Genomic DNA, 18,203 nt, shown 5'->3' on the forward strand with positions numbered 1-18,203 from the left:
TGCGCCCCAGGGAGGGTCAGATGGACGGGCGGACACGGGGGATGGAAAGAGGGGCACGAGAGTTTGGAGTCTGAGCGATTTATTGAATCATCCCGGTGTACAAAGAGCGGAGATGGCGGGGCTGGGAGCGCTGGGAATGCCATGTCCCCACGGCCCCCTACCAGCACACATTCATTTCTTGGCACTGGTGCTGAAGGGGAGGCTCCACCAATGAATTTGGCTGAAGGGGGGTCCCACCAACAATCCCCCGAGGGCTGGTTTTGGGGCCTCACGGCCTCCCGGGGAAGGGCAACACCCCGGGTGGGGCTGGGGACAAACCTCCAAGGAAAGAAGACACGTGGGCGACCACTCCAAGGGCCACAGGCCGGGGGAAACCAGGGGGAGCCAAACTCCAGCAGGATCCACAAATTGGCTGGTTTTTAATCAAAAAAAAAAAAAAAAAAAAAAGCTGAACGAGAGAAAAACCCACGAGGTGCGAAAGCTTCTGGCTGCTTCCTCGGCAGCAAAGCGCAGCCCCTTTAATGACAGAGAGGGACAGGAAGGGGACATGGGGACACAGGGGTGGCTCCGCCTCGGCCCAGAGCCGCTTCACTTCTTCTCCTTCTTCTTGTTCTGCAAGAGCAAAGTGGCCACCGTCACCATGGGCTCTGTCCCCCTGTCCCCCACACCACGGGGCAGCTCTGTCCCCCTGCCCTACCTCAGACATGCCCAGGATCATCAGGAGCTCCCGGAAGATGTTGACGAAGTCGAGGAAGAGATCAACACAGTGCCTGGGGGAGGGAGGGAGGGATGGATGGATGGATGGATGCTCATTGGGGGCTACCCTGCCCCCTGTGTCACCCCCCGCCCCCGCCACCCGTGTCCCCAGCACCCACCAGATGTAATCCTTGTCCCCGCTCTCCGCCTTCTCAATGATGAGCTGCGTGTCGAAGAGCACGAAGCCACACATGATCATCAGCGCCACGTACAGGTTGGCCTGTGGGGGAAAGAGGGGCATGAGGTGGGGACAGTCCCCTGCTGGTGTCACCTGTCTGTCTGTCCATCCTCAGCAGGTAGGACAAGTGGACTGACCGTGAAGAGCCAGGTGGATCTCACAAAGGCGTTAATCAGGGAGGAGAGAAGCATCAGGGTGAGGCCGGAGAGCAGGAAACCTGCAGGGTGAAGGCAGGGAATCAGGGCCAGGTCTGAGGAGCCCCTGACCCCCCACAGGGAGTTCCCAGCCCCCCGAGTCCTCCCCAAAGCCCCTCTCACCTCCTAGGTAGAGGTAGCTGCGGCGCCGGGCGTACAGGGCGCTCAGGGAGAAGCAGGCGAAGATGGTGGCAGTGCCCAGGAAGGCAGTGGGGATGATGCTGGGGGAAAAGAGAGTCAGAGGGTTTGGGGGGCAGTTGGGGGGCATCACTGGGGGGAACAGGATCTGCGTGGCAGCTGGAGGTGGGGTACAGGGTCTGTGGGGGTGTCTCCTACCTCGGGTTGATGGAGATGCACATTTGCAGGAGAGGTCCCAGATTGATGCCTGGAAGGACAGAACTGGGTGTCACCAGAGCTATTCTGGGGGGCTTCATCCGGCCCCTCTGCAGGATTTGGGGTCCTGTGGGATGTGGGGGGTAGTCCCAGTGCCCACCTACCCGTGAGGAAGGCGAAGCCAATCAGCATCCCCAGCCGCTTCTGCTCGGTCTCACGGCTGTGTGGGGTGGCTGTGAGCCAAACCATCAGGCCCAGTGCGCCCAGGCCAGTCAGGAGCCCAAACTGGGAGAGGGAGAGACGGATGAAGGCTGGGCATTGCCTCACCTGGGTGGTGCAGGGCTGGGGGTGCCACCTGTGGCCCTTTCCTCACCTGGAAAAGGTGGGTCACCACGTTGATGTAGGCGCCCGCAGCTGCCACGAACATGCAGAGGGCAAAGCTGCCATAGACCCTCTTCAGGTGCTCCTGGGTGGAGGCCGAGCTGTGGGTGAGGACGGGGTGGTGAGGGGGCAGGGAGGGCTGGCATAGACCCCCGAACCCCCTGCCCTGCCTGTGTGTCACTCACATGTGGGAGAACTTGAAGAGGGCATCAAAGTTGATGCTGCGGTCAAAGACGTTCATGGTGCCGGGCTGGGATGGGCCCAAGGCCGCTCCACAGGGCTGCAAGCTGAGGGGAAGCGGGGTCAGGAAGGATCTGGAGCCCACCCAAAGCTCCAAAACTTCCCCCAGGAGCCGAGTGCAAGCCCAGGAGCTGGGAGCTGCCGGGGCTCCGGAGCCTTCCTTGTCCAGCTGGTGCAAGCACTGTCGGCTGTTGCAAGGCCAGGGGGGCCCTGGGGTGTTGCAGGGCTGTTGCAAGGCCAGGGCGGCCCTCAGGGATGCTGCAGCGGGGCTGTTGTGATGCCGGGGGAGCCCCTGAAGAGCACCCGGTGCCGTGGGAGTGCTGCTGGCAGCTGGAAACGTCTTTGTGCCGGGTGACTATTAGTGCCCGTAATGACGTCCCCAGAGGTGGCTCTGGCAGCGGGAGGCTCCCAGCAGGGCCTCCTCCTTCTCCTTCTCTTCCTCGCCCTCCTCCTCCTCGTCCAGCCGGCTCGGCCGGCTCTGTCCCCTCTGGCACCTGCTGGAGCCCGACCTGCCCAGCCAGTGGCACGAGCCAGCTGTCCCCAAGGGATGGAGGGGACAGAACAGGGCCCAATGGGGCGCGGGATGGGGGCTTCAATCAGCCGCCCCGGTGGAGGGGAGGGTGCCGGAGAGGGGCCCCATCCTGCCACACCAGCACAGCCCAGGGTGGGACAGGTCACAACCCAGCACTGGGACAGGGACATGGGGCGGTTTTGGACCGCTGCCACCCCTGGGCTGGTGCCATGAGGCCCTGGAGAAGCCCCAGGTCAGCAGGCAAGGCAGGGGAGGAGGTGCGGCCACGGGGACAGTCCCGGCCGGGGTGTGGCGGCGGGGGTGTGTGTGACAGGGGTGTGACAGCTCCCCCCGGGGACGACACCCCTCCGGCCCTGGTGATAGCCGGTTCCATTCGGCAGAGCCCGCTGAGAGCCGGTCCCGGGCCGGCAGCAGAACCCGGGGCCGGGCTCGGACCCCGAGCCGCCCTCCCCACCCCCAGCGCCGCTTTCGCTTTCGCTGCTGCCGCCCCTGGTCAGCTCCAAGCGACCTTTACCCGCTGCTTCCTGCACCCCCCCCACGGCGCTGCCCCGGCGCTCCTCCCCCCTCCGCCGCCCCGATCCCCCCTGATCCCCCCCGATCCTCTCGTTAGAACCGGGCGGAGACCCCCGGGGCCGAACCCGTGAGCGCCCCCCACCCCCATCACGGGGCCTGGTGGGGGCGGGACCCCCCTGGCCGCTCGGGCTGAGCTCTGGGCGATGTTGTGGGGATCGCCCGGGGTCTGCAGTCACCCCGGGACCCCCACAGCTCCCCCGGGGCTGCCCCGGGCCCGCCCCGCCCGCGGCCCCCGCCCGCACCTGCGCCGCGTCCGCCGTCCGTGCCAGGCCGCGAGCTCTGCGCCACGCCCCCGCCGCTCATTGGCTGAACTCCCGCGCAGTCCCGCCTTCTGCCTCACTCCATTGGCTCTCGTCAGCGCCCGGGGCGGGGCTTGTCTCCAGCCGCCGTCACGGCCCGGGCCGCGCCCGAGCGCCGCCGTTGGACCAGCAGCGCCCGCCCCCGCGCGCGAGCGCCGCGCTGATTGGTCAGCGTTGGCGCGGCCCGGCCAATCGGAGCGCTCCCCTCGCTGCCGGCCTTTGGGCGCCCTCCGGTGGCTCCCGCGCCCTGGAGGGCGCCCCCTGGTGGCGCCGTCGCGGGCGTGCAGCACTGGGGCGGGACCGGGCGGGGCGGCGGGGCGGGACCGGGAGGCGGTGGCAGCGCCGGACACGACGGGCTGAACCTCCCCCACCGCCCCCCGGTGCCTGGGCCGGGGATGGGGAACGTGGAGAGCGCGGACGGGGAGGCGCTGCCCCGGGGCCCGGGAACGCCGGCGGCCCCGGGGGGAGCCGGACTGTTCGCCCCGGGCAAGATGCCGATGCCGGAGCCCTGCGAGCTGGAGGAGCGCTTCGCCCTGGTGTTGGTGAGAGGCCGACCCCCGCCGCACTCCCCAGTTCCCGATGCTCACCCTCCGTTGCCGATGTGCGTCCCCCGGTGCCCTTCGCCTATTCGCTCCGTCGGTGTTCCCGCTGAAACCTCCCGGTTCATCCGTACCCGGGACTCCTCCCGATGCTCTCTCCCGGAGCCACCAGGGGCGGGCGAGGAGTGCCGGTGCCCGCGGGGATGGGCAGTGGCCGCGGGGCCGCGGGGAACACCCCACCCGGGACAGCCCCGGGGGTGTCGCCACTCCTGGTGCCACCGTGGGGGCCCCTGAGGCCCGGGGACTTTGTGAGCCGGGAATGTCCCGTCGGGGCAGCGCGTGGGGCTGGAGTTGGGTTTCTCCGTGAGTGCTGGGGACCGCAGGGCTGGAATTCCCCGCTAATTGCGGGGGCTCCCGGTTTCCTGGTGGATGCTGTGGTTCCCGGTGGGCGCGAGTGCCCTGCGCGGTCCCCGGTCCGCTGTCACAGCCGGGGCGGTGGCCACCCCGCGGCCCCGGGACGTGGCTCAGTAGTGTCCCCGGTGCCACCGGGACCACCAACACCGCAGAGGCGTCCCACCGGCGCTTGTGTCGCCCACAAGCCGTCTCGGTGGCCCCTCCGCGGCGCCGGCTTTGTTTTGGGGGGGAACAACACGGGGACACCACGGCTGGGTGACACCGGTGCCCCCCGGCAACCGGCCCCGCCATCCCGGTGGGAGCCGCCGCCAGCGGAAGCCGCAGCCGGGCAGGAAATGCCGAGTGTGGTCCCACGGGGCTCTGGAAGCCGAAATCGGGGGCAACGGGGGGCACCGGTACCCCCGGCGTGGGCGCGTCCCGCCGCTGACGAGCGGCTCCCGCCCGCGGCGGCGCTGCCCGTCCCGCATCCCACGCGGGGCGGATGCGGCCGCCGGTCTCCGCGGGGCCTGTGGCGGGGGGGACACGTCCTGCCGGGCGACACCGGTGCGGGGGGGTCAGTTTGCAGGGCGGTGGCACCAGCCCCCCCCCCCCCCCAAAATGTTCTCGCGGCCGTCGGCGGCGCCCGGTGCCGTCCCGGCTGCTGCCGGGGGTGGAAAATATTCCATCATGTGATACGGCGGCTCCCGGAGGCGAGAATCCGCCCCGGAGCCCCCCAGCCTCGGGGCGGGCTCCAGGCCCGGTACCGCCGTTTCCCGGTGGGATTCAGCCCCGGGATAGCTATGGGGGCTCCCGGTGGAAGGACGGTGGAGGAAGTGCCCGGCCGGGAGCGGCCGCGCTCCCACCACAAAGGCAGGAAACGAAGCGGCGGGAACGCCGGGACGGGCGGCTGCGCTTCAAAGCCCCCCGCGGGTGCCCCTCGACCCCACCCGGGGTCTCTGTGCTTCCTTTCCACCTCCATTGCCAGGGAGGCCCGGGCTTTTACTGGTGGGCACGGGGGAATAACCAGAGCTCTGGCGGCTCCGTGCTGGTGGTCAGCCTCGTGGGAATCTGCGGGTCCCGTGGGACCCCTTGCCCAGGGGTGCTTGGCCTCGCCCAGGCTCCGTCCCCGTTTCCTGCGGCTCCGTGGGATCGGGATAAGTAGGGGAGGGCTAACTTTAGCTGACATGGGGTGGGTGGAGCAGCCGCGGTGACGGCTTCTGATAATGGGGCTACCCGGAGCTGCGTCACTGGGGTGGCATCTCCCACCGGAGTCACATCACCCACTCGGGTTGGCATCTCTCCCTGGAGTGGCTTTGCCCACCAGAGCAACAGTCCCACGGCCCTCTGGCATCCCTGGTGTCCACTGTGGCACCCTATTTGTCCTGTGCCACATCCCCCACTGAGGATCCTCCGGTCCCCCATGGCCCTTCCCAGTGACCCGATGGGCCAGCGCTAGAGCCTGGCCTTGTGCCCGGTGTCCGAGTGAGCAGACACCTGTGCTGGGACTCGTGCCCAGTGTCCCAGTGAGCAGCCACCAGTGCCGGGCCTCGTGTCCGGTGTCCTGGGGAGCTGGGACCGGTGTCTGGCCCCGTGCCGCGGTCGGGAGCGGAGGCTGCGGTTTGTCGCACGGAAGCGGGTGCAGACAGGAAGGATGCGTCAGGGATGGGGAGATTTGGTGCTGCTGGTGGCTGGCATGTGGCCCCAGTGGCACTGCTGTCCCCATGCCACATCTGTGCCTGCTGGTGCATCCTGGTGCCAGGGACTCTGGCTATGAAATGGGTCAGGGTGCCCTTAGGGGGGACCCAGGCTGTACCATGGGTCTGGGTGCCCCTTGGAGGGCACTGTCCCCATGTCCCTCAGGGTGACACTCCCCCTCTATCCCCAGAGCTCCATGAACCTGCCCCCGGACAAAGCTCGGCTCCTGCGCCAGTATGACAACGAGAAGAAGTGGGACCTCATCTGTGACCAGGTGGGGGCTGGGTGGTCCAGCCAGCACACCTGGGGGTTCTGAGGAGGGGACTGTGCTGCTGTCCCCGTGTCACCAACACCCTTCTGTCCCCCCCAGGAGCGGTTCCAGGTGAAGAGCCCACCCCATGCCTATATCCAGAAGCTGCGCAGCTTCCTGGAGCCGGGTGTCACACGGAAGGTGAGGGGCTGGGGGGTTTGGGGGAGCCTTAAGGGGTTTGGGGAGCCTGGGGGAGCACGGCTCAGCCTTGCTCTGTCTCCAGAAGTTCAGGAGGAGGGTGCAGGAATCGACCAAGGTTCTGCGTGAGCTGGAGATCAGCCTGAGGACGAACCACATTGGGTGAGTGTGGGGTCCTGGGGAGGGGTTATGGGGTCCCGGGGAGGGGTTATGGGGTCCCAGGGAAGGGTTGTAGAGTCCAGGCTGGGGGTGCAGGGCCTTGTAGTGGGGTGCAGAGTTCCGGATGGGGTGTGGGGTCCCGGGGGGACTGCGGGGTCCTGTCAGCAGCCCCACACAGCTGCAGGGGAAGCCGGAGGCGCTTCAGGAACTGGGCCGGTTCCTGCCCCGGCCCGCGGGCAGGTCCCGGGGGCGGATGCCGGGGCGGATGGGCCAGCGATGACGCCCTGAACGAGGCAGCGTGGCCAGATCCTGGCCGGCTCCTCCCGACCGACCGGAGGGCTCGGTTGGCACCATCCCCGAGCCGGTGACACCCGGTGTCACCGGGATGCCCCGGAGCTGCGCTGGGCTTCGGGCGGGACGGGGCCGTCCCGGGGATGTTGGGGACATCAGCAGCGGGTGCTCGGTGGCACAGTCGTGCCCGGGGCGGTTCGGTGGTTCCCGGGGTGGCTCCTGCACGTGCCGGCTGTTCCCCGCCGCCGGCCCCGCTCGTCCCTGCCCACGGACCCAAAATAGCAGCAGCCGGAGACAGGAAACGGGCTGAAGCGAGGGGCTGGCTGCAGCAGGAAAGGGGCGGCTGCGGCCCCCGTGGCTCCCTGACGTACGGCTGTGGGCAGGCCTGGGGACCCCCAGTGCTCCCAACGCTCCTGGGTGAATCCCCCACCCCACTTGCCCCCCTCCCTGCCCCTGGGCACAAGTGCACCCCCACACCCTCCCAAGGCTCGGGGCATCCCGAATCCCCTCCTTTCCCCGCGAGGTTCCCAGGGTGGGAGTTGGGGTGCAGCCCCAGCACCCACCTCCGTTTCCCGCCCGCACCAAGCCCTCCCTGCCCTGCGCTCCTCCGATAACCCCGCGCTGCCGCTGGCAGCAGTGATAGCGCGGGGGCTGCAACCACCACTGCAGCCCCGGGGTGCCCCCACCGTCCCCTCACCCTCCCCGTGCCAGGACAGGGGTCTCCATGGTGGAAGGGGTTGTGTTGGGGGATCCTCGATTCCTGCGGGCTCTGATGGGTACCTGGTGCTGCAGGTGGGTGCGGGAGTTCCTCAATGATGAGAACAAGGGGCTGGACGTGCTGGTGAACTACCTGTCCTTCGCCCAGTGCGCCGTCATGTGAGTGGGGTCGGGGGGTCCCTGGGGTGAGGGGGGACCCAGGGAGTCCTTGGGGAGTGTGGAGGTTCCTGGTGGCCGTGGCAGCTCCCTGCTGCCGATGCTTGATACTGCTCAGTCCTTATCATCCCTAAGGCAGAGTCCTGTCTGCACCGGGGTTCTGAGAGACGCGGGATTTTCAGACCTTTCCTGCCTGCTCTGGGGATTCAAGAGTCACCCTCGTGCCTCTCCCCACCCTGCAAGCACCCACTCCTCCTGCCTCAGTGCTTGCATCTGTGCTGGAACCGTGTGCCCCCTGCCATAGCCGTGTGCCCCCTGCTAGAGCCATGTGCCCCCTGCCAGAGCCATGTGCCCCCCGCCAAAGCCATGTGCCCCCTGCTGCGCGCGTGTCCCCCCACCAGGTTGGATTTTGAGGGCCTGGAAGGCGGTGAGGATGGCGCACTGGAGAAGCTGCGTGCCTGGAGCAGGTCCATCGAGGATCTGCAGCACCCCAGCGCCCTGCCCGCCCCCTTTGCCAGCAGCCTGGCCCGCTCTGCCCGCCAGACCGCCCTACGGTACGTGCCCGGGGGGATGTCCCACTGCGGGGGGATGTCCTGCCATGGGGCCACGTCCTGCTCCAGGGCTCTGGCTGCTCATGGCACTGTCACTTGCTGCGTGCTGTGCTGTGTGCTGGTGTGCCATGGTGTGTACTGGTGTGCCATGGTGTGTACTGGTGTGCTCTGGTGTGTGCTGGTGTGCCGTGGTGTGTACTGGTGTGCCATGGTGTGTACTGGTGTGCTCTGGTGTGTACTGGTGTGCCATGGTGTGTACTGGTGTGCTCTGGTGTGTACTGGTGTGCCATGGTGTGTGCTGGTGTGCCGTGGTGTGTTCTGATGTGCCGTGGTGTGCTCTGGTGTGTGCTGGTGTGCTCTGGTGTGTGCTGGTGTGCCGTGGTGTGTGCTGGTGTGCTCTGGTGTGTACTGGTGTGCCATGGTGTGTGCTGGTGTGCTCTGGTGTGTGCTGGTGTGCCATGGTGTGTGCTGGTGTGCTCTGGTGTGTACTGGTGTGCCATGGTGTGTGCTGGTGTGCTCTGGTGTGTGCTGGTGTGCTCTGGTGTGTGCTGGTGTGCCGTGGTGTGTGCTGTGTGCTCTGGTGTGTACTGGTGTGCTCTGGTGTGTACTGGTGTGCCATGGTGTGTGCTGGTGTGCTCTGGTGTGTGCTGGTGTGCTCCGGTGTGTGCTGGTGTGCTCCGGTGTGTACTGGTGTGCCGCGGTGTGTACTGGTGTGCCGCGGTGTGTACTGGTGTGCTGTGGTGTGTGCTGGTGGGCTGTGGTGTGTGCTGATGTGCTGTGGTGTGCGCCGTGCCAAGCACTGTCCTGCCATGGCTTGTGCCGTCATGCTCGGTGCCACTCAGCGCTCTGACCTGTGCCACGGGCATCACCTGCAAGGCACAAATGCAGTGCCTGGAGCTCAGGCTGTGCCTTGCTCTCGGCGTGGCTGAATGTGCCACGCGTGCCGTGTCCTGTTCTGCCTCGCCTGCCGTGCCCGTGCAGCGCTGGCGCTGCTGTCACTGTCTCGCCATTGCCGTCCTGCCTGTCCTCTGCGCCCCGCGGCTCCGCTCACCCCTGCTCTGGCTCTGCCCCCGTGCCCCGGGGTAATGCACCCCGTCTCTGCTTCCAGGGCCGGGGTCCCCCTCTCTGGCTGTGCTCTCTCTCTCTCTCCTCCGTGCCCACCTCGCCGCTCGCCCACCCGCCGGGTAAGTACCGGCTGTCCGGGGCCAGCCCAGTGCTCGCGGTGGCTTCGCTCCACGTCTGCAGACTCTGTCCCTGTCGCCCTCCGACCGCTTCTGTCTGCCTTTGCCCCTCCGAAATCCCAGCTGTCCCCACGCTGTCCCCACGCTGTCCCCACGCTGTCCCTCGGTTCTCCAGCCCAGTGACGGTCCTGCTCACTGTGTGCCCTGTCCTGCAGCTATGGGACACTGCCCAGCCGTAGGGCACTGAAGAACTCACGCCTGGTGAGCCAGAAGGATGACGTCCACCTCTGCATCATGTGTCTTCGGGCCATCATGAACTACCAGGTACTGTCACCCCACGGTGGGGACACAGCTGTCATCACTGCCACCACAGCTGACACTGTTTATTCTCCATGCCCACAGTACGGCTTCAACCTGGTCATGTCTCACCCACACGCTGTCAATGAGATCGCCCTGAGCCTCAATAACAAGAACCCAAGGTAAGGGAGGATCTGGCAGGGTGGGACAGGGGTCCTGGAGCTGGCTGGGGGTGACACTGATGCTGATGGTGACACTGTGCCCAGGATGAAGGCGCTGGTGCTGGAGCTGCTGGCTGCTGTCTGCCTGGTGAGGGGCGGCCATGAGATCATCCTCGCTGCCTTCGATAACTTCAAGGAGGTATGAGGGGAGTGGGAACAGCAGGTCTGGGCTGGGATGGGGGAATGGGGGGAGACAGGACCAGGTTGGGATGGGGGTTGACCAGGGGAGACAGGAACAGCCTCAGATGGGGGGAATGGGGAAGCAGAATTAGGCTGGGACTGGGGAGCAGGACCCCAGGAATGGATGAACTGGGACCAATCTGGGATGAGGGAAGCCCCAAGAGAAGGCTGGGATAGGGGCACCAGGGTCGCCAGGGCCAGGCTGGGATGGGGAGTCTGGAGTGCAAAGGATGGAGGGATCAGGGAAGATGAGGAAGGGGGGGTCTGAGAGCAACAGGACCAGACTGGGATTAGGGAAGTGGAATCCAGGAGATGGGGGGAGGGGGTGTCAGTGGCTGGGGGGGCCATGCCAGGTTAACCCCGTTTCTGCCTGCTCAGGTGTGCAAGGAGAAGCACCGCTTTGAGCGGCTGATGGAATATTTCCGCAACGAGGACAGCAGCATCGACTTCATGGTGGGACACCCTGTCGTGGGCGAGGGGGAGGCTCTCTGGGGGGCAGGAGAACTCCTGCTGACGCCAGCCCTGCCTGCAGGTGGCCTGCATGCAGTTCATCAACATCGTGGTGCACTCGGTGGAGGACATGAACTTCCGTGTCCATCTCCAGTATGAGTTCACCAAACTGGGGCTGGAGGAGTTCCTGCAGGTATGGGGGGGTCGAGGGTCAGGGGAGCTCCACCGGAGGCCCCCCAGTCCTTGACGCTGCCTTCGTGCCCACAGAAGTCGAGGCACACGGAGAGCGAGAAGCTGCAGGTGCAGATCCAGGCGTACCTGGACAATGTCTTCGATGTGGGGGGGCTGCTGGAGGATGCCGAGACCAAGAATGTGGCTCTGGAGAAGGTGGAGGAGCTGGAGGAGCACCTGTCCCACGTATGTGAGCACAGGGAGATGCGGGGGTGTTCCTTGCTGGGTCCCGGGGAGCTCAGCGGTGACACCAGGGGGTGTTCCTGAGCTGCTGTCACAGCCGTGTCCCGCTCCCCAGCTAACGGAGAAGCTGCTGGACCTGGAGAATGAGAACATGATGCGGGTGGCGGAGCTGGAGAAGCAGCTGCTGCAGCGAGAGAAGGAGCTGGAGGTGGTCAAGGTGTGCTGGAGGGGCCGTGGGGGCTGTAGGGAATGGGGAAGGGTCCCGACCCCACTGGGCTGACGCTCGCTGTCCCCAGGAGACCTACGAGCACACGAGCCACCAGGTGCACACGCTGCGCAGGATGATCAAGGAGAAGGACGAAGCTTTCCGGCGGCACTACGGTTCCGAGCCGCCCCCGCTGCCCAGCGCCGAGCCACCACCACCTCCTCCTCCTCCGCAGCCGGAGCCCTTGGAGGAGACCCTGCGGCTCCCGGTCCTGCCCCCGGTGGAGGCTGCGCCCCCCCCGCCCCCTCCGCCTCCCCCTCTGCCGCCTCCCGCGCCCCCGCTCCCAGGTGAGGAGGGGGAGCCCCCGGGGCACCCAAAACTGGGGCATCTCAGAGTTGGGTGTCCAGACAGGGAGGTCCCTGGTACTGGGCCACTCCCGAGGCTGGGCTGTCCCCAGAACTGGGGTCTCACCCTCTGATGGCTTCACAGGGAAGTGTCCTCCGGCCCCGCCGCTGCCCGGGGCTTCGCCCTCCATCGCCCTCACCGTGGGGCTCTCAGGTTTGTGGGGGTGAGGGGGGACCACGGGACGGGGACAGGGAGGACCTGGGGACTGGGACAGTGGGACAGGGGACAGGAAGGATGTGGGGACCATGGGGACAGGGATGGTGTAGGGACTGTGCAGACAGGGAGGACATAGGAACTGTGGGGACAGGGACAAAGGATAAGGGACATCGAAGGGTTGCAGGCACCAGGATGCTTACTGGGGTTGCAATCCTCAAGGGAACACCCACTCAGGGACCCCAGCAGGGGGATGGGGTGGCCCAGGGGTTGATGACACCAAGCTCAGGTGGCTCAGGGTGGGCACAGGACATGTCCCTGTGCCCTGGGGGTGCTGAGCTGGCTCCCACCCCTCTGGCAGCCATCCGGATCAAGAAGCCCATCAAGACCAAATTCCGGTTGCCTGTGTTCAACTGGACGGCGCTGAAGCCCAGCCAGATCAGCGGGACAGTGTTCAGCGAGCTGGACGACGAGCGTGTGCTGGAGGTGAGCTCAGGACCCCTCCCCACATGGGCACCCCCCACCCCAACTTCTGACCCCCCTCATTGCCCCCAGGACCTGGATCTGGAGCGCTTTGAGGAGCTGTTCAAGACCAAGGCACAGGGCCCGGCACTGGACCTGGTGTGTGCCAAGAGCAAGGCGGCGCAGAAAGTGGCCACCAAGGTGACACTGCTGGAGGCCAACCGTGCCAAGAACTTGGCCATCACCCTGCGCAAGGCCGGGCGCAGCGCCGACGAGATCTGCCGGGCCATCCACACGTATGGCCCCACCCTGGGGGGGACAGGGGAGCTGGGGGACAGGGTCTGGGGGGGAGGCAGGGGGCTGGAGGGAGGCCAGGAATGGGGAAGGGAGGGTGCAGGGGGTGGACAGGGTTCAAGGGGGTTGGTTGGGGTGCGGGGGGGCCAGCCAAGGTGTAGAGGGGCTAGTTGAGGTGCAGAGGGTTTGGACAGAGGACAGGTGTTCTGGCTGAGGTACTAGTGGCTCAAAGTGGAGGGGTCTGGATGAGGTTTCAGGCAGGGTACAGCGCCTTGGCTGGGGTACAGTGGGAACAGCTGGGACACAGGCGAGCCACTTGGGGTGCAGAGGGACCAGGCAGGGTTCAAGGGGATTGGCTGGGTTGTGGAGGGTTTGGCTGGGGGGCAAGTGGTCTGGTTGGGCTTCAGGGTGGCCAGACAGGGTACAGGGGCACTGGTTGAGGTCCAGAGGGTGCAGACAGAGTGCAGCAGGCCTGGTTGGGATGCAGGAGGGACAGGCAGGGTTCAAGAGAGCTGGCTGGGGTGCAGATGGTTTGACTGGGGAGCAGGGTGGCTGCTTGGGGTTCAGGGGACCTAGGCAGAGTACAGGGGGTCTTGGCAGAGGTGCAGCAGGAGTTGTTTGGGGTTCAGGGGTATTCAGGGCTGCCAGGCAGGGTGCAGAGAGATTGTCTAGAATACAGAGGGGCTTGCTGGGCTGCAGAGGGTCTGGCCAGGGGGAGAGGGATCGACAAGAGAGCAAGGGAAAATGCAGAAGGCCTTGTTGGGGTGCAGAGGACTTGGCTGGGAGCCACATGGTCTGACTGGGGTTCAGGAGGTCCAGGCAGGGTGCAGGGGCTCTGGATGTGGTTCAGGGTGCGCCAAGCAGGTTGCAGGGAGCCAGGCTGGGATCCGGGGTTCCCAGACCGGGCACCGCTGGGAGCTGCTCCCCGACGTTGCGGTGCGGGGCAGGTTCGACCTGGCGACGCTGCCGGTGGATTTTGTGGAGTGCCTGATGCGGTTCCTGCCCACGGAGGCGGAGGCGAAGGCGCTGCGCCAGTACGAGCGCGAGCGGAAGCCGCTGGAGGAGCTGGCGGACGAGGACAGGTTCATGCTGCAGTTCAGCAAGGTGGAGCGGCTGCCGCAGCGCATGGCCATCATGGCCTTCCTCGGCAACTTCGCCGAGAACATCCAGATGCTGACGCCGGTACGGAGCTGGGGAAGGGGATACTGGACCTGCCAGAAGGGTCTCTGCACCCTGAACCCTGGCTGAGCCCCCCTGTCCTGCTCCCTGCAGCAACTCAATGCCATCATCGCAGCCTCGGCCTCTGTCAAGTCGTCCCAGAAGCTGAAGCACATGTTGGAGGTGGGGATGTGAGGACAGGCTGGGTGGGGGTCCTTCACTCCAGCCTCACCATAGCTGAGTGAGGGGATCCTGTGGGGTCTCGCTCTCTCCTGACCCTCCAATCCTGCTGCTTTGCCCCTGCAGATCATCTTGGCGCTGGGCAACTACATGAACAGCAGCAAACGCGGTGCAGTCTACGGCTTCAAATTGCAGAGCCTGGACCTGGTGGGCAGCCCCTCCTCGGCTCCCTGAGACCCCGAGGTTCCCATCCCACAGCCCTGACCCCCTCCCTAAACCCTCCTGCAGCTCCTGGACACCAAGTCAACAGACAGGAAGATGACGCTGCTGCACTTCATCGCGCTGACGGTGCGGGAGAAGTACCCAGAGCTGGCGACCTTCTGGCAGGAGCTGCATTTCGTGGAGAAGGCTGCGGCAGGTGCCCCTCAACCTGTGCCCACGGCCCCACCTCTCTGTCCCGGCCCCACACAGCCACTGACCCATCCCGTGTCCCTGCAGTGTCCCTGGAGAACGTGCTGCTGGATGTGAAGGAGCTGGGCCGGGGGATGGAGCTGCTGCGGCGGGAGTGCGGGCAGCACGAGAGCGCGGTGCTGCGCGGCTTCCTGGGCGGCAGCGAGGGGCAGCTCGAGCGGCTGCAGCGCGACGCACGCACGGCCGAGGTGAGGGCAGCTCACACCCGGCCTGGCACCAACCACGGGCACGCCTGCTCAGCCACAGCTTGCTCTGTGTGCTCCTCCTGCACAGCTGCTCAGCCACGCCTTGTCTTGCATGGTCCTTGTGCACAGCTGGTCATCCACACCTGGTCTTGCATGGTCTTGTGCACAGCTGGTCACCCACACCTGGTCTTTCATGGTCCTTGTGCACTGCTGGTCATCCACACCTGGTCTTGCGTGGTCCTTGTGCACATCTGGTCGTCGACACCTTGCTCTGCACGTTCCTCTTGCATTCCTGTTTTCCTTTGCATGCTCCATGTCATTCCTCATCATCCACACCTTGCTCTATGCAGTCTTTGTGCAGACCTGCACATCCACATCTCGCTTTGCACACTCCTCACGCACATCTGCTCATCCACACCTTGCCTTGCATGCTCCTTGTGCACATCTGGTTCCACTCCTGGCTCTGCACACTTCTCGTGCCCATCTGGTCACCCACACCTTGCTCTGCATGGCCCTTGTGCACTCCTGCCTTCCTTCGCATTCTCCGTGTGCATTCCTTGTCACACACACCTTGCTCTGCACACACTCCTTGTGCACTCCTGCCCTGCTTTGCCCACACCTGATGCCCACCATGCCTTGCACTCCCTCTGTGCCGGGCCCTGCCCATCCTTGACCCCTGGTCCTGTGCCAGGATGCCTACAACACCGTGGTGCGGTATTTCGGCGAGAGCCCCAAGACGACTCCCCCGTCCGTCTTCTTCCCGGTCTTTGTCCGATTCATCCACTCTTACAAGGTGAGCTGGGGCCAGGAGGGGATACAGGGCAGGTGAGTGGGGGAAACCTGAAATCCCCATCTGTGCGCCCTGGCAGGATGCAGAGCAGGAGAACGAAACACGGAAGAAGCAGGAGGAGGTGATGCGGGAGAAGCTGCTGGCACAGGAGGCTAAAAAGCAGGAGAAGGTCAGTGGAGGCAGGCACAGGGTGGGCTGGGGAGCAGGGGGCACGGAGAGGACCCGTGTCCCTAACCTGGACCCCCTGTGCCTCCCTCACAGCGGAACAAGTGGCAGCAGCAGGAGCTGATTGCAGAGCTGCGACGGCGCCAGGCCAAGGACCACCGGCCCATGTACGAGGGCAAGGATGGCACCATCGAGGACATCATCACCGGTACGGTCCCCTCGGTCCCTGGCCCCCTTGGTCTCTGGCCCCCTGCCCTGGCCCTGCTGGCCACGGGGGCTGACATGTCCCTGTCCCCCCGTTCCCTGCCCGTCCCCCCGCAGCGCTGAAGAGCGTCCCCTTCACTGCCCGCACGGCCAAGCGGGGCTCCCGCTTCTTCTGCGACCCGTCCCACCACGACGAGTCCAGCTGTTAAGACCCCAGGTACCACCTGCATGCCTGGATCCCCTTGGATCCCACCTGGATCCCCCTGGGTTCCCCCTGACCCCGCATGCCCCCTTCTGCACGCCCCTTCCCTGCATGTTGTCACCCCAGGGTGTTTGGTGTGCCCTGGTCCTTTGGATCAGGGCAGGATCTTAATGCAAGGCTGGATCCCAGCACAGGATCCCAGTGCAAGGCTGGATCCCAGCACAAGATCCCAGTGCAAGGCTGGATCCCAGCATAGGATTCCAACACAGAGCTGGATCCCAGCACAGGATCCCAGTGCAAGGCTGGACCCCAGCACAGGATCCCAGCACAGGATCCCAACACAGAGCTTGATCCAAGCACAAGATCCCAGTGCGAGGCTGGATCCCAGCACAGGATCCCAGCACAGGATCCCAGTGCAAGGCTGGATCCCAGCACAGGATCCCAACACAGAGCTTGATCTAAGCACAAGATCCCAGTGCAAGGCTGGATCCCAGCACAGGATCCCAACACAGAGCTGGATCCCAACACAGAGCTGGATCCCAACAAAGATCCTGGTACAAAGCTGGATCCTGGCACAGGATCCTACTGCAAGGCTGAGTCTCAGCACTGGGTCCTAGTTCAAGGCTGGATCCCAGCACAGGATCTCAGCATAAGGCTGGATCTGGGTGCAAGGCCAGGTCCTGGCACTGGATCCCAGTGAAATGTTGCTTCCCAGCACGGAGAGCAGACTCAGGATTCCATTCCAGGATCCTGCTGTAAGGTTGGGTCCCAGCACTGGATTCCAGTTCGATGCTGGTACCCAGCACAGATTCCTGGCACTGGATCCCAGCACTGGATCCTGGAGCAAGGCTGGATCTTAACATAGGATTCCAACACAGAGCTGGATCCCAGCACAGATCCTACTGCAATATTGGATCCCAGAGTGGGGTCTCAGTGCATCACTGGATCCCAGGGCAGGATCCCAGTGCACTATTGAGTCTCAAGATGGGATCTCAGCACAATATTGGATCCCAGGCTGGTATCCCAGTGCACTACTGGGTCCCAGTACAAGATCCCAGTACACCACTGGGTTCTGGGCAGGATCCCAGGGCAAAACTGGATCCCAAGGAAGGTCCCAGTGCAAAACTGGATGCCAGGGTGTGATCCCAGTGCCCTACTGGAGCCCAGAATGGGGATCCCAGTGCCTGCAGGACTCATTCTGTGCTGCCTGCAGTCTGGGGGGGTCACCTGGGCACCCCCTCGGGCCAGGCCAGGTGTCCCTGGGTTTGTCCCTGACTGTCCCTTCCATCCCACAGCCCGAAGGTGGATCCGCCTGTAGCTGAGCAAGGCTGAGGAGCCCGACTGGGGGGCAGGGGAGGACTGGGGCTGCCTCAAGTTTCCTCTCCTCACCCCCTCTGCCCCCCAGGTGCCCAGAGAGGCTCCGTCCTGCCCTGACACCATGTGGGAATAGGGCCAAAATGTCCTCGTGCCACCATGCTCACGAGTAACATCCCCGTGCCCGGGGAGACCCTGCACCCCAACCACCCCCTGCTGCCCCAAGGCAGAGGCCAAATCCATCTGTGGTGGGGCCCCAGCATCAGAAGCTGACCCATGGGGTGCCCCCTCCCCATCAGGGTCCCCTTGTCCCCGGGGGGCTCACTGCCTCAGAGCCCCCACCCCCACTACAGGGACCACGGGGACCCCTCCACCCCGCGCTCGACACTTTGACCACTGATGTGAACACTAAGTGCCAAAAAAAAGGGACCAAAGCCAGGCTGGGGGGGCACTGGGAGAGGGGCAGGATGGTGCCCCCCACCCCAGGACCCCCCTGCCCATCCCCCGCAGTGACTTTTTGTACATGTGAAATATATGGAGTCTTTTACATGGCCAGTGCCTGATTTGGGGGAGCGGGGGGGGGGGGGGGGGGGGGGGCCGGGGGGGCACAGGCCCAGGAGTCTGGGGAGCTTCCCCAGACCAGAGATGCTGTGTCTGGGGGGGCAGGGAGGGGGCACAGAGATGTGCAGGGACCAGACATTTGGCAGGGTTTTGCAGTGCTGTTTTGCAGTGTGGGATTAAGGAGAGGGGGACCTGCTTTGGGGAGGAATTGGGAGCCCCTGACATTCCCAGCCTTACTCCAGTGTGGGGTGGTCCCAGTTCACCCCACTTTTGGTG

At 65.3% G+C, this 18,203-nt stretch overlaps 2 protein-coding genes across 5 annotated transcripts; one reads left to right on the forward strand and one right to left on the reverse strand.

Moving 5' to 3' along the window:
- Positions 1-62: 62 nt before the first annotated feature.
- Positions 63-3,563, reverse strand: TMBIM6 (transmembrane BAX inhibitor motif containing 6). Its single transcript, XM_014891857.2, has 10 exons — positions 3,430-3,563; positions 2,028-2,129; positions 1,835-1,943; positions 1,626-1,746; positions 1,465-1,513; positions 1,252-1,349; positions 1,072-1,151; positions 876-976; positions 698-770; positions 63-612 (listed from the first exon to the last, which is right to left on the reverse strand). Exons 2-10 carry the CDS (start codon positions 2,081-2,083, stop codon positions 589-591), a joined length of 711 nt encoding a protein of 236 aa, XP_014747343.1. The 5' UTR covers positions 2,084-2,129; positions 3,430-3,563; the 3' UTR covers positions 63-588.
- A 184-nt stretch (positions 3,564-3,747) lies between these two features.
- On the forward strand, positions 3,748-17,913 carry FMNL3 (formin like 3). Of its 4 annotated transcripts, none has more exons than XM_014891820.2 (27): positions 3,748-4,028; positions 6,304-6,387; positions 6,484-6,564; positions 6,647-6,723; positions 7,804-7,887; positions 8,286-8,438; positions 9,832-9,940; positions 10,019-10,095; positions 10,180-10,273; positions 10,693-10,767; positions 10,847-10,957; positions 11,032-11,181; positions 11,294-11,395; positions 11,475-11,730; positions 11,873-11,941; positions 12,303-12,427; positions 12,497-12,699; positions 13,645-13,879; positions 13,970-14,038; positions 14,162-14,242; positions 14,324-14,453; positions 14,534-14,694; positions 15,383-15,484; positions 15,561-15,650; positions 15,743-15,854; positions 15,968-16,067; positions 17,348-17,913. In XM_014891820.2, the coding sequence occupies exons 1-26, from the start codon at positions 3,882-3,884 to the stop codon at positions 16,057-16,059; spliced, it is 3,069 nt and encodes a 1,022-aa protein (XP_014747306.1). In that variant the 5' UTR covers positions 3,748-3,881; the 3' UTR covers positions 16,060-16,067; positions 17,348-17,913. The 4 variants fall into 4 exon arrangements, with proteins under 4 accessions (XP_014747306.1, XP_088036788.1, XP_088036789.1 ...); XM_088180662.1 differs by having other exon boundaries at positions 11,035-11,181; XM_088180663.1 differs by lacking the exon at positions 15,968-16,067.
- Positions 17,914-18,203: the final 290 nt, after the last annotated feature.

The sequence above is a fragment of the Sturnus vulgaris genome, chromosome 30 (genome assembly GCF_052056855.1).
Source record: "Sturnus vulgaris isolate bStuVul1 chromosome 30, bStuVul1.hap1, whole genome shotgun sequence".
NCBI classification, from domain to species: Eukaryota; Metazoa; Chordata; class Aves; order Passeriformes; family Sturnidae; genus Sturnus; species Sturnus vulgaris.

What these genes read in the sequence shown, in the direction of transcription:
- TMBIM6 (XM_014891857.2), bottom strand. Translation starts at nt 2,083, where the DNA reads ATGAACGTCTTTGACCGCAGCATCAACTTTGATGCCCTCTTCAAGTTC. An exon ending in TGGTGACCCACCTTTTCCAG is followed by an intron (nt 1,747 to 1,834) that starts GTGAGGAAAGGG and finishes TCCCTCTCCCAG; the next exon opens with TTTGGGCTCCTGACTGGCCT. An exon ending in GGGGACAAGGATTACATCTG is followed by an intron (nt 771 to 875) that starts GTGGGTGCTGGG and finishes TCCCTCCCCCAG; the next exon opens with GCACTGTGTTGATCTCTTCC.
- FMNL3 (XM_014891820.2), top strand. Translation starts at nt 3,882, where the DNA reads ATGGGGAACGTGGAGAGCGCGGACGGGGAGGCGCTGCCCCGGGGCCCG. An exon ending in GCGACGCACGCACGGCCGAG is followed by an intron (nt 14,695 to 15,382) that starts GTGAGGGCAGCT and finishes GTCCTGTGCCAG; the next exon opens with GATGCCTACAACACCGTGGT. An exon ending in AGGCTAAAAAGCAGGAGAAG is followed by an intron (nt 15,651 to 15,742) that starts GTCAGTGGAGGC and finishes CCTCCCTCACAG; the next exon opens with CGGAACAAGTGGCAGCAGCA.